Source organism: Jatropha curcas, chromosome 2 (genome assembly GCF_041381405.1).
Source record: "Jatropha curcas cultivar XTBG-Jc1 chromosome 2, XTBG_Jcur_1.0, whole genome shotgun sequence".
NCBI classification, from domain to species: Eukaryota; Viridiplantae; Streptophyta; class Magnoliopsida; order Malpighiales; family Euphorbiaceae; genus Jatropha; species Jatropha curcas.
This window is the reverse complement of record NC_143152.1, coordinates 26,230,002-26,243,843: the sequence shown is the minus strand read 5'-3', so window position 1 is coordinate 26,243,843 and position 13,842 is coordinate 26,230,002. Positions and strand designations below refer to the sequence as shown.

The 13,842-nt window shown below is 31.1% G+C and overlaps 1 protein-coding gene and 1 non-coding gene across 2 annotated transcripts; one reads left to right on the top strand and one right to left on the bottom strand.

The window, feature by feature from the left end:
• Positions 1 to 4,847: 4,847 nt before the first annotated feature.
• TRNAE-CUC (transfer RNA glutamic acid (anticodon CUC)) lies at positions 4,848 to 4,920 on the bottom strand. The gene has a single exon. It is a non-coding gene; the product is annotated as a tRNA-Glu (tRNA).
• Positions 4,921 to 4,928: 8 nt separating this feature from the next.
• LOC105646645 (Cysteine proteinases superfamily protein) lies at positions 4,929 to 11,189 on the top strand. The gene is made up of 8 exons (XM_012232539.4): positions 4,929 to 5,064; positions 5,195 to 5,351; positions 5,474 to 5,561; positions 6,167 to 6,230; positions 6,803 to 6,908; positions 7,015 to 7,069; positions 9,780 to 9,833; positions 10,699 to 11,189. The coding sequence occupies exons 1-8, from the start codon at positions 5,043 to 5,045 to the stop codon at positions 10,840 to 10,842; spliced, it is 690 nt and encodes a 229-aa protein (XP_012087929.1). The 5' UTR covers positions 4,929 to 5,042; the 3' UTR covers positions 10,843 to 11,189.
• Positions 11,190 to 13,842: the final 2,653 nt, after the last annotated feature.

The following is a 13,842-nucleotide window of genomic DNA, read 5'->3' as shown; positions in this document are numbered from 1 at the left end:
TTTTTTTCAAATAAGATGGTAAATTATAAAAAAATAATTTTTCGATAAATTTAAATTCAAGGAACAAATTGAGCTTTATTTAAAAAAATATAAAATGTCATATACAGAGACTGTCTTTATGTGATTAGTAGGATTGAAAATTAATGTAATATACTGTTAATACTCTCCTTACTGATTGAGATTAGTCCAATTTGTAGAAAAAGCTCTCCAAAATTTTGGTAGAGTTATTACTTAGTAATACTGTCAATACGAGTTCTAGAATATTCTAGTAACTCTTCTACTGATATTCTCTTCCATTTTATTGTATTTTTGTTGCTTCTAGATCACTCCAACATTGATTTTACAGCTAATAGCTAGAACTGGAACGAGCTCCAAGAAGTCAACAAATATACGAGGCCAAATATATAATTGTTTCCGTGAGCCTCTGTCTATTAATTTTTACAGAAAGAATTTTTAATGAAAAATATTTTTCAAATAATTTATTTTTTATTATTTGGTTGTAATATTAAAATTATATAAAAATATTAAAACCTTTATTTCATAAGACCATAAAAAATATAAATAATAATAAAAATTTTATAATTTAAAATTTTCATTATTAAATATGAAAAGAATGCAAATATATATATATATATATATAAGCCGCAAGTGGCCGGTGGTGGTGGCCGGTCGGTGATAAATGGTGACCGTGATAGTGACTATGATAAAATAAATTAAAAAATATGGATTTATAAGGTTTGTCAACGTCCGAAAAATGTTTTATTCTCTTGAAAATAAGAAGTTATTTTCCTTAAAAAATGGCTTAATTTTCCTTTGACCAGGAAAATATTTTCTGTTGACTTATTTTTCTGAGTGTTCCAAATAACGAAAAATTGTGAAAAATATTTTTCTGCAAGTTATTTTGTTATTTTAACTTCACGATCCTGTCAATTTTTATTTTGATCGTTAAACACTTCAACTTATAAAATTACATTTATTAAAGGGTAGCGTTATTTCCAGATTGCATTTTGTTAATACCAGAGCAATGGTTTTTTTTTTTTTAATATTAGACTGACTATTACTCTTTCTAACTCAGAAATTTACCATTAAAACAAGAAGTATAAAAAATTATTCGTTGCTATGAATTGAAGATCCAACTTGACGCCAATTTTGCAGCATTTCAGTAACTCTGCTTTTCTTTCTTCTACTACAGAATGGTTCACCAACCAAAATAAATTCCATGATTTACATCTATTTATATAAAAGGGTCTATCATACACTGTGAATTGAGTCTCATTTTTGGTTACAAAAAGCCAAAGCCATCTCTTGTTCTTGATGAAAAGTACGAATCACCAAAAGGCATGTAAATAAATAACCCAATATTTTTTTTTTCGTAAATACTGTTTAAAGGATCTAAAAAAGTGTTAAAATATAAAAAAATTCAATAAAAATGGGATAAAATTCATGGATAACCTTTTGACTCCATTGCAAGATATTCCCTCAATTATGGAAAATTCTTTAATACAAATTCTCTAACTATTCATTTCACCTCTTTCTACTTCTTTATCAAACACAAGGAAGAAAATACTAGATTAGCTAGAAGTATGCTCACATCTTAGAAGAAAGCCCAGCTGAAGTTATCAGGTTCGGATACAGGCATAGGTGCTTCTGCAGGTAGTCAATGGTTTCCGCCACCTACTGGCACATTTAAAATAAATTTTGATGTCGCTCTTCTCCCCTCTGTCGGCCATGGAGCTGTTGGTGCTGTAATCTCCAACTGCCATGGCGGGTTCGTATCAGCAGCAACGTCTTCACTGCAAGGCTGTTATTCTCTAGCAGTAGTAGAAGCCCAGGCGTTAAGAAATGTATTATCCTGGGTGCTATCAGGTCATCATAATTTGACGATTCAGGTTGAGATTGATTGCCTGCAAGTTTATCATGCTATGAAGAGTTCTGCCCACAACTGGTCTGAGTTTGGAGTTGCCATCTCTAAATGTAAGCTACTCTTAGTCCAATTGCCTAATGTCACCTTGGCTTGGATTAGAGAGACAAGCAAATGATATAATTCATGTGTTGGCTAAATCAGTTCCCAGTGAGGCTTGTTTTCAAACTTGGGATAGTGTTCCCACTTGTATTACTCATTTCTTTCATTAGTAATATGAATCATAATTCAAATGTCAAAAAAAAAAAAAAAAAAAAAAAGCTTTTAATGGCAGATATGTGAAAAATTTGAACTTTTAACCATTTACTATTTCTTAATGTGATTAATTGGTTTTATCATGAATTAATCGGTTTTCTTAATTTGAGAGAGAAATAGAAAGCCTCGAGTTCAATAGTTAAAGATTTTATAGGTTAAACTTAATATTTAACTAGAAGGGTAACATAGTCAATTTAATATTAAAAAAATTAGTTGCTTTGTTATTAACAAAAAGCGCTCTGAAAATAACGCCACTCTTATTAAACAGTTAAATTTACAATTATTTTATTGAACATTTTACTAATTAAACACCAATTAAATAGTTGATAAATATAAAAATTATCATCGTAAAAGTTATATTAACTACATATTAAATCAATAATTTGCATATAAAAACTAAATTTTATAATAATTATTATTCTATAAAAAGTGTGTAATATTATCAAAATTTATATATTCAAGTACACAATAGATTATCAACAAAGTTTATGATGTCACTAGGTAAAAATCTCAAAATTCAATGGTGAACTTATATTTTCCGTCAATTATAAGATGAATAGTATTTTTTAATACATGTATTAAACATTGCATGATTAGTAATGGGTGTACGATGCAGGGATGAAGTTACGTGGTGGAGAAGATGGCCAATTGCTCCCTTCTGTTTTTTTTTTTTTTTAGAAAAACTTACAACTCTGTGATTCAAATTTTGGCCTAAAAGAATTTTTAAAACACCTTTAATCATTTTGCCTCCCTTTTTTTTATAATATTTTTTTAATAAATTTTTATAATAGTTTATCGCCTCCTTTATAAATCCTAACTTCATCCTTGACTATATATGAATATTTTACATGCATGCTATATAGTATGAGATAAGAATTTTATAACATTCTCTTAATAATTTTTATAATAGTTTAAATATGTTATATGTGTGATTTATTTAATTTTAAAAATTTTAGCTTTTGTAATTATTGGTCATTGTTTATTGCAAATCAGTGATAGATTTGTACGTTGCTATTTAGCATTTTTTATTTAAATGAATGTTTCAGCTTATTTATCTTAAAATTATAACGATATAAATAGAGAAAGTTTTTTATATTCGATGAGATTGATTTTTCATTTTTTTTTAAATTTTAATAATATTTATCAATTTTTGAACTCGAAATATTTTTTTTATCTACTAATTTCTATTAATCTATTAAGTTAGGAATAATTTGTTAAATTATAAGAAAAACGAAGCGTGATACTATATAAATTAAATACATTTCAATGAGTATATTGCATTTTGGAAAATAAAGGAAAATGAAAGTATTTGCACTCGTTGAGATTTGAGAAAATAAAGAAAAGTAACCTAAATGTCAGGACTAGTGTCCTCTTCGTTTGGAGTTTTTGTTTAATTATATGTATACACAAATTGACCAAAATATATGTTTTGTCAAATGTGTTTGTAGGGTTAGGTAATCAACAGAACATGTTTAATTTATTCACGTTAATTCATGCAAAATACATCAAAATATCCCAAATTGTATAGTGTTTTTGCAATTTCATCATATTTTAAAATTTTTTATTAATTTTACTCTAATTTTAATCTTTTATAGCAATAATACTTTCAATTACAATTAATAATGGAATTGTAAATAAAAAAATTTTCCTTCATTTTTAAATCGTCATGTAACTTACATAAAAAATTAAAATTAAAAAAAATTGCATTTTGAAGTTTTAATTTTGAAATAAATATACTTATTAAAAAATTTTCAAATATGGCATGAAACTAAATTAATAAAATATATTGTTTAACATTACTTATTTTGATTATATAATCTATATATTTTAATGACAAAAAATGATTGTAGTAATTTTTTAGATTGAAAATATAGTAAAATTATTTTTCATTTAATAACTTCTTATATTTTATTTGTGAATATTCCAAATGTCATATTTCTACATCTATAAATGTGGCACTTTAGATATGAATATAATTTGAGATTTAAAAAAGAATCTGTTGAGAATCTGGGCCCTAGGAGCAATTAATCAAATCCAATTCAATTATTTATTTAATATTAGGCTTATAATGAGTTGGGCTTACCTTTAACACAAAATGGCCTAAGCCATTTTGGTTGGTTCACCCTTCACATTATATGCCATTTCATTTAGTTGTATTTATTCGATGTGGGATTACCCACATATTCCAACACTCCCCCCTCAAGTGGGACTACCCACTTGACAAGCATACGATGGCTCAACACATGGGTCCATCAGGGTACGACCCAACACGGGAACTTCCCTCATGAAGGTTCGGGTCCCAGGCTCTGATACCATGTTGAGAATCTGGGCCCTAGGAGCAATTAATCAAATCCAATTCAATTATTTATTTAATATTAGGCTTATAATGAGTTGGGCTTACCTTTAACACAAAATGGCCTGAGCCATTTTGGTTGGTTCACCCTTCACATTATATGCCATTTCATTTAGTTGTATTTATTCGATGTGGGATTACCCACATATTCCAACAGAATCTATTTCATAGAGATATTTAAAATCTTATTTTTATTATTAATTTTTAGAAAAATGTAATTTCATCTTTTATTGTTAAATTGACAAAAACATTTAAATAGACTGCAATAGTAAAAACATGCCATATTAAACCTTTAAAAAAAAAAAAAACTATTAAAATTTCCGTTGCCGGGAATCGAACCCGGGTCTTTCGGGTGAGAGCCGAATATCCTAACCAACTAAACTACAACGGAATGATGCCTAGCTTTACTTCAGGCGCTATATAAAAATCTTTTAATTCATATTTCCGGTTCCACTCCCTACTCTTCTCATCTCACTATCACAAATTCAGACTCGGTGCTGTACTGTAGAATCTATGGCGGAGAAACTCGTGAATGGTATAATTCAGCTTCTTACTCACCTTCAAGTGTACTCGTGAAATCAGCAACTGGAAATCAGAGTCCTCTGGCGTATGTGTTTCTGATGAATTCCTCGAGTCTCTTCACTGACTCTTTTGATATTATGCAGAGAATATAATCGAGCAACTTAAAAATGGAATTGCTCAATTCGAGCTTGTAGCTTCTCCAGTTCCTCCCATATTGACATCGAAATTCTACAAATGTCCTCCAGCTACCCTTTTGGCGGACGACGGTCATCGCTTTTTTGCTAGAATTGGACAGTCGCTGTGAGTTCTTTTGAATTATTAGTTACTTGTATTTTGAATACGCTTGAAGACCTCATATGTATGTTTTATAAGTGATTTTGAGATTTATATTTGCTAATTACAGTAATATTTTTATTTTCTAGAGGTAGGGGATCGCCGGCGATGAAAAAAGTCGAGCAATATTCAGTACAGAAAGTTACTGGGGACGGGCGGTGTCTATTTCGCGCATTGGTAACATTTGCTCCGTTTTTATTTGACTGTTTTAATATCTGCTACGATTTGAAATTAACAAACAAGTTAAGCTATTGTTTTGTTTATCTACAAGAATGTTGAACTGTAGTTAGCCTTTGGAATTTATGTTCTAATTAGTCATGTGTTTGTCGCTATAGCTTGCAAGTCTTAATTTTTCCATAGAAACCAAAGGCCTGAGTCTAAACAAGCAATGCATGTGCAGAGGCTCTTGTATCATGAAACGTTTCTGTACAGCTAGCTCAATCTGAGCATACAATCATGAAATGAAACAGTCTAGAAATAGTTGAAATATTGTACTAAGTTTTCATTGATAGCCTATATCTTATTATTAGGTGAGTGCTGTAGACTTTTGAAAGTATTAGTCACCTTAAATTATATATGTAGCAGCATCACCATCACAATTATGCATGTAGCATCACCATCATAATTATGCATGTCTACTATCTCTCTTGAAAGCGTTATATTTTGTTCTTTCTGTTCAAATTTTATGAATGGCTAATGCTAAAGTATGTGCTCTTTAGCCTTTATTGATGAGTTCCTGGAGATAACATTTTTGGCTGTGAAATTTTTATTGATGAAATCAGGTCAAAGGAATGGCATTTAATAAAGGTATCTCTCTGAAGCCGCAAGAAGAGAGAAATGATGCGGGTATATTTATTGTAATTATGTTTTAATCTTCATTTAAATTATACATTTCTATCATGTATATATTGATTTCAGAAAATCCTTTGTAATGAGACTAGTTTTGTCAGACATTCATAGCTTTTCTGTTTTTACATCATTTGTTGCTTGGTAATTTCTTTTCACCATAATATGAAGTCCACTAGCTCTTATTTCTTGTAGTCAGACCTCTATGTAGGAGTGTCAATGGTTTTGTCAAGCCTTCTTCTGTAATTATCACATTTTTAAGTCATGTATTTGCTGTTTGTAGTGTTCTAAATTGACCTCTCATATTTAAGAAACTACAATTAGCTATTTACAAACTCAATAACAATTCACCATGAAGAGGAAAAAAAACTGTGAAAATTTGTTAATTTTCTTAATGCAAACTAAGCAGTAAGACGATTTTTCTTGGGCTCACGAATTAATTTCTCAAAATCTTGATAAAAATACTTGAGCTACCAAGTGCTATAAATGTTGGATTTTATGTAAGAGTTAATAAGATTATATTGATTTAAGTTTGCAGATAATTTTGCATTCAATTGCTCAAAAACTTGCAGATGATCTACGAATGGCTGTGAAAGAAGTTATATGCGATAGTAGTAAAGAACGCCGGCAGTATGAAGAAGCACTGGTTGCAATTACAGTTGATGAGCCTTTGAAACGGTGAGTCCTCGAAACATTATAAACGTGTACTCATTATAGGTATTATGCTTTAGCATGTTTCTATGGTCGGGGATTTTTTTTAACATATTTAAATATCTTTCCACAGTTACTGTCAGCGCATTGTGCGTCCTGACTTCTGGGGAGGAGAGTCAGAGCTACTGGTTAGTACTCTTTTTAATGCATGTTTATTTGAATCCTATCGTTTTAATGCTCGCTCTTTTTATGAAGTCGTTCCTTTATTTTGATAGGATATAGCATTGTAGAAAATATTTTTGAAGTTGTCAGTTATATGAAATATATTAAAAGTTATCAGGAATATGCTTGTTTATATCCATTGTAGAAAATATTTTTTCAGTTGTCAGTTATATGAAATATATTTCAAGTTATCACGAATATGCTTGTTTATATCCATGCACGCAGCACAGACTGAGTTAAGAATAAATGTAAATAAAGAGCGAAAAAACACGAAACTTGGAATTTCATATGTTTTGGCTTTGCCTGTCCAAGGAGCCACTTGTAGTTTCAGCATGACAAAACCACTTGTGGTGTCCACAAGGATAAGAATGTCAACTGTCAATGTACTTATTTTTGTGTTAGCACTTGAAAAACCTAAAGCTAGCAGAATGTTCCCTACATAAAAGGGAAAAATACAAAAAGTATCCTTTGAGTTCACATTTTTTCACTTTAGGGTTTGGATTTTTTTTTAACAAAGAGGGGTTCAAGGGTCTAATGGCTTTAACACAATTAATTTATGTTAATTTGACGCTGACATATTAGACTTTATTTGCTATGTGGCACTTTTTAATTCAGTGTTATTAGCATGACTTAATGGTTAAAGAATCAGACGCATAATGTTAACAGAGTAAAACTCACACCCCATTTTTTATGTAAAAAATTTCAGGCTCTGAAGTGAGAAGTGCGAAATCAAAGACCTTTTTCATACTCAAATTTCGCAGACTCATCAGGGCATGAACAAATTTGGATTAGCTAATTCACTAGTCCACTTGAAACCCTTTTCTTCTCCAGAGGTTTTAGTGTACAATATCCTTTCTGACTGTACAATCTTAATAGTCTTTGTTAAGGTGATGGGATTTTGAAGTTCTGTTTTTTTTTTTTTTCTTTTTTTTTTTTTGGGGGGGGGGGGGGGGGGGGGGCGTTTTGGAGAATAGAGGGGGCAAAAGTATTTTAAAATTTTATGCAAATACCTTAAGTTAATATTGTTGGACTAGAATCAATAACATTAATGCCAAATTTGTATTAAGTTTAGTGCAAATAAACAGCGATTGTGGCGTTTATGTTTTTGGTGTCATTGTCATTTATCAGGTCAAATCTCTCGCATTAAGATATTTTGTTATCTTCATCCTATGGGATTGTGCTATATGTTCAACTAATTTCTCTACTGCCTCTTTAGTGCGTATAACATTTTTTAGCTAAAAATTTGTTGGCATTTATTTTCTGCAAGATGACACATTGTATGATAAAATTAATGAGCTGAAAAAAGTTATAATAAGCTGTTTTGTGGTTTTTTAATTCTTCCATTTTTTAATTGTTCAATGCAAACTTTGTATGGAGTAAATGGAAACTTTCGTTTTTCTTCATGGAAAATGTTCAATTTTGATCATAAGAAAAGCAACAAACTTTAATTATACGTTTCATTTTAAAGAGCTTTCAACAATGTAAAATTTAAACCAAAAGTTTAAGAAGGTAATATCTTGGTTAGACATCAGTATTTTAACTTCTAATATAAGTAAAATAGGACGGTCAAACGTTTTTTTTTTTTTTTTTTAATTGTAGAAGGGGGTATATTTCTGTTATGAGAGACCTTTAAATCTTTAACATATATATGTTACCTGTTTGTTAGTTTCTATTGGTGCAGTCAAATGCCCATATTCTCGATGCTTATAGTAAATAACATATAGATAACTAACTTGTTGCATTTAGTTTAGCATTGACATGGAGATGAAGGCACAAGTGGCCAACAGCTCCCACTGGCCATGTTTAGCTACCATTGCAACTTCGGTGGCGGTGGTTAGACAGTAAGCCAATTTCAAGTTATTGATAAGGGTCAAGGTTTAAAATTGTAGTAGAATGTTTGGAGTTAAGAGGTTGACTCATGGCTTATTACAATGAGACAAGTTTAGAATTTTCAGGCTGCTAAATGGGTTATAAGAGTAAATCACGTACTTTGTGGCAATGGACTCTAAAAAGAGAAGAGAGAAAGAGGGTTAGAGAGAGTGAGAAGGAGGAAATCACCCTTGGCAAATGTGCATTCCCAAAAACTCTTAGTAAACACATATTTTATGAACAAAGCCTTAGGAGTAGCTTAGAGGCATAGGACTATTTTTCCTTATTCTGCAAGAGATAAGGATTCGATCTCCAGCATCTCCCCAATTTTTTCTGGATGTAAAATAAAAATTGGACACTTTCAAGATAGGCAATCCCTAATATTCATTGGTGGGAAGTAACAACTGTATAAATTAGAAAATTTCTAAAGAAAATAAACTATTTCTCATTAATAAGTAGGAGTTACTTAATGATCCTTATTAGAACAATACAATGAAAATCTATGTTCTCATGAGTCAAGTTTCTATCAAAATAATAAGTCCTGAAATTTTTTTTACTTGATTGCGTCAAAGAGGGAGTTGGAAAATTGACATTTGAAGTTTTGAGCAGTGTCTTTAGATAACAGTGTAAATTTTATCAAAATGCAATATGAAATAATTCATGTGTAGCCAATGTTATTTTCTTTCTTTATCTCTCTAATGGTGTGATATGTTGAACATTTTTCCCATGAAATTATCAAGAAACCTCATTGCAATTTTGGATGAAACATCATCTGATGACTGATGGCTGTAACACCTACTGAATCAGGTGCTGTCCAAGTTATGTGGTCAACCAATCATTGTTTACATCCCAGAGCATGAGGTATGTTGTTTCCTTGTAGATTTCGGGAATTTATTTTTTACTCATTGCCCTTTAATTTTGGTTTCTACTGTGTCTCTTCCTGTCTTTTCCAACTATTTAGGTTAATAAATTATTTTACCAGAAAATGGATATCTCTAAGCTAAAAAAAAAAAATTGCAATAAATAGAAGTTGATCTTTCAACCTCTTCCTTTCAGTGAGTAACACCCCTGCTCAGAGTTGAGATTTCTTTTTCTTTCACATTGTGGGTCATCCAACTAGGTTATAGGCAGGAATCCTTTGTGCATGTTCCAAGTCTAATTGTTCTCTTGGACTTTAGCACAATCTACAAACTTTGTCTCATTCAAATTTGATGTGGAATCCCTGCCTTGCACAATTTTGCCTTAAACGTGTGAAATTTAATTATCTTTGAAATTTCTTAATGTTGTTCGTTTTCCTTGATTACTAACCAGTAGTATTCAAAATGTGATGTATATGATATAACATTTAATGCTAGCATATAGAAATTATGGTTTCGTGAAAATTACGAAAATAAAAGCCTACCCATCACCCTAAACCACCAATGAGTGGAATTCCTTATTGATTACAAAAATGGTTTCATACAGGGAATTTTTTTTTTTTGGCCATCCTTGCCTCCACTGAATCCTTGCATCCCTCGTTATGCTAAACCTCTGGAACTTTTTATGAGCATGTCATAGGTGATCAAATCATGCTTTCAAGGAGAATGAATTTCTAATTTTTGGCTAATACAAGTTTTATTATTCATGTTGTCCTTTTAATTTCAATCAATTTGATGTGTAATATGATACTATATATCTAACAACATCACGAAACTGTCTTATATCCAAGTTTCTAACTATATTGCAGCATACAAGGGGTGGATGGGGCTCTGGCTTTATTCCCATTGCAGAGTATGGAACTGAGTTTCGCAAGGGCTCAAAAAATGGAAAGCCAAGGAAAGTTGTGAGGCTACTCTATAGTGGTAAGAATCATTATGACCTACTTGTCTAGGAATTCTCATGGAGGTTCTTTACCAGTGACCAATACGAAAGACATTAGTGCGGAAGAAAATTCTCTATTATATGAAAGGAAGATTGAGCATTGAAATTTGCCAAGGAAATGAATAGAAATTCCTGTAGAAATTAAACATTGATGCAATTTTCTCGGTCTTGCTTATTGCGACTACTTACAATTTTCTATTTTGGAAGGTTGGATGCTGCATACTAGCTGTCTAGACTACTAATTTTGGCTAGTTGATGATGCATGATACCTATTTTTGTTACGGAGCATGACTTGATCTTTTAATCTGGCTTGAAATTTCCAACTGCTTAAGAAATGACCATTTGAGTTAGCCATAAGTGACTACTCTTTCTTCTTCTTCTTTTTTTCTTAAAATACATAAATTTACTGTTTTATTGCTATCTGTTTGTGGTATCTATATGTCTATTTTGTCTTTGTTACGGTCAACATTGTTATAAGAGAGGGTTATCAGGGATTAAACTATTAATTTTTTGAAGAAAACCTTTTATGCAGTTTATGTTGCGGAAATTAATATTTAGTACTGAGGTTGGGTAAAATTCATTATTTAGACTACTTGTTTTTTATAATACTCTTTGGTTATTGAGTAAGACACTAGTTTTACTTCCCCGACCCGCTGTCTACTCTCTCTTAGGGAATAGGGATGGACATTATTCAGTTAAAATGAAAAAAATAAAATGTTATTCAATTTATTTGATTTGATTATTTAGATCATTTGGTTGCATGGAGTTTTGTTGAAAAACCGATTAAGGTTTGATTTGGTCAGTAGAAGTGCTAGCCAGAGATCGGTTGCTAGCAAGACGAAAACCAAGATTCATTCATTCGGTTCAAAACCAAAAACTCGCTATTCCCCAATTTCAATAAATATTCCTTGTTGCAACCTTAATTTGAATGGAAAGGACGTCTTTAATTTATTACTATATTCCAGTTTGGGATAATTCTAGGAGCAACAATGTTGGAGTTTTTATGGAACGATACAGTTTCTTCTTATAAGTATCTACTCATTTCGGGTTTGAGTTTTATATTGGATAGACTTTAGGCCCAGCAAAATTAGGATTTTGAAATTTACAGTTACCGTTGAAATAATCTCACAAATCAAAATATAACGGATGAAATTGGTTTTTAATTAAAATCCTTATCAAACAAAACAACTAAGCTGCAACTTGTGCTCCCTAACCTTATTTGAAACTGGTCGACAAACGGGGCTTCGCGCGCGGGTATTTAAATATTATTTTATTAATTATTATAGTTGTGATAAATTATTATAAATAATCAAATTATTAGAAAGAATAATAAAAAATCTACCTAAAAAAAAATACGTATTAGGGGTCAGATAAATTCTTTTTGTTTAAATTTTTTTAAAAAAATCACGGATAAAAACAACAATATAAACTGAGTTAAAACAACATATAATGCATACTTTCTTCCAATCCTCTCCACGGATTGGATATGCTTTTTACAAAATTACTTTTGTATAAAATTAAAAGTAAAAAAAGAAAGTAATGTGTTTATCAACCTATAAAACAAATATCAAACTCCGAAGTCATGTTTCAAAATCAAATTCCATTGCAGCGCGTAAGTTAAAAGGTGAAATTGAATATTAATACAACTTTGTAGACAATTGGGTGAGCCAACTACTACAACTAATCAAAACCATTAATAAATTTATGAAATAACAGAGCATATATGACTGCAAAAACACAAACTGAAGCTCATAGTAAGAACAAAGAAGATGGAGAGAGATGTAGCCAGTAGATTTTTTAGCTTATAATAAGCTCATACTTTCTTCCCCTTGAATTTATTGAACTTCAGAAATTGCTCATAGCTATAAATTTTGGTACGATCTAATCATATTTAAATACAACTCAAACATTGAATAAGTTTTGTTGCAGCTCTAGTTGTATTTAAATACAATTCAAATATCGTGAGATAATCATACATAGATAATGTTCAACAATTTAAATAACTAAATATGGATAGTATATAGGAATATATTTGTTAAAATATTTAAGTTTTATTTAAATACAATTCTGTTGTGGGTCCCTCCGACGTGTGGGACACACACAAGTTTAAAAAAAAAGAAAAAGAAAAAAACAAACACGTTTTGTTTTGAAGGCTACGGAAGAAAGAAGAAAAAAAAAGGAAAAGTAGACGCGGGATTAATGCATCCATTCGGTGGATACGTTAATGACGCGTCCCCTTCTCCTATAGGAGAAGGTTTTCCCTCATCAACACACAACAAAAGAAGAAGAAAAAATGTAGAGAAAGATTTATCTAGTTTTAGGAAGGGTTTCCTAAAACTAAGGAGGGAAAAATAGTAAGGAAATTATTATGGGGTATTTTTGAAAAACACTTTGAGTGCCATTATTTTTATATTACTCTCTTTGTGTACCTAATATTTTTTTAATAGTGGAAGAATTATTCGGAGTTTGTCCTGTGGACGTAGCCCTAAACAGTTGAGGGTGAACCGCGTAAATTTCTGTGTGTCCCATTTCTATTTTTTCGCTGCGTTAATTTTTTCTTAATTGGTTGAAAGGGCCCAACGAGTGGTATCAGAGCTGAGGCAAGTGGTACCTGATGCCCAACAATTGGTATCAGAGCCGAAGGTTTCGGTAGGTCCAGCCGGTCAGATAGTGGTACTGGATCCGTGGATATATTTTGAAAATAAATATACCACGATGAAGAGAAAATTACGACGAGTCCATTGGTGCTGTCCACTCGGAAAGACGTTGCAAAATTGACTTAGTGATGAATAGTAAAATAGTAACTCAAAGTTGATGGTAAACAGTACTATTGGCGTTGCTAAGTCCGTTTCAAGTAAGCCCAGCACTATTCACGCATAGTACTATTCACGTGTACAGTTACTATTCACGCATACAGTTACTATTCAAGTAGACTATTACTATTCATGGTCACTATTCACGTATACTACTGTTCACGTACACGGTTTATGTTGGTGATGATTTTCTGCGC

Bases quoted from the DNA above. Each gene is read 5' to 3' on its own strand.
- LOC105646645 (XM_012232539.4), top strand. From the start codon at position 5,043: ATGGCGGAGAAACTCGTGAATG. The intron at 5,352-5,473 runs GTGAGTTCTTTT...TTTATTTTCTAG, and splicing joins GCTAGAATTGGACAGTCGCT to AGGTAGGGGATCGCCGGCGA. The intron at 7,070-9,779 runs GTTAGTACTCTT...CTACTGAATCAG, and splicing joins GAGGAGAGTCAGAGCTACTG to GTGCTGTCCAAGTTATGTGG.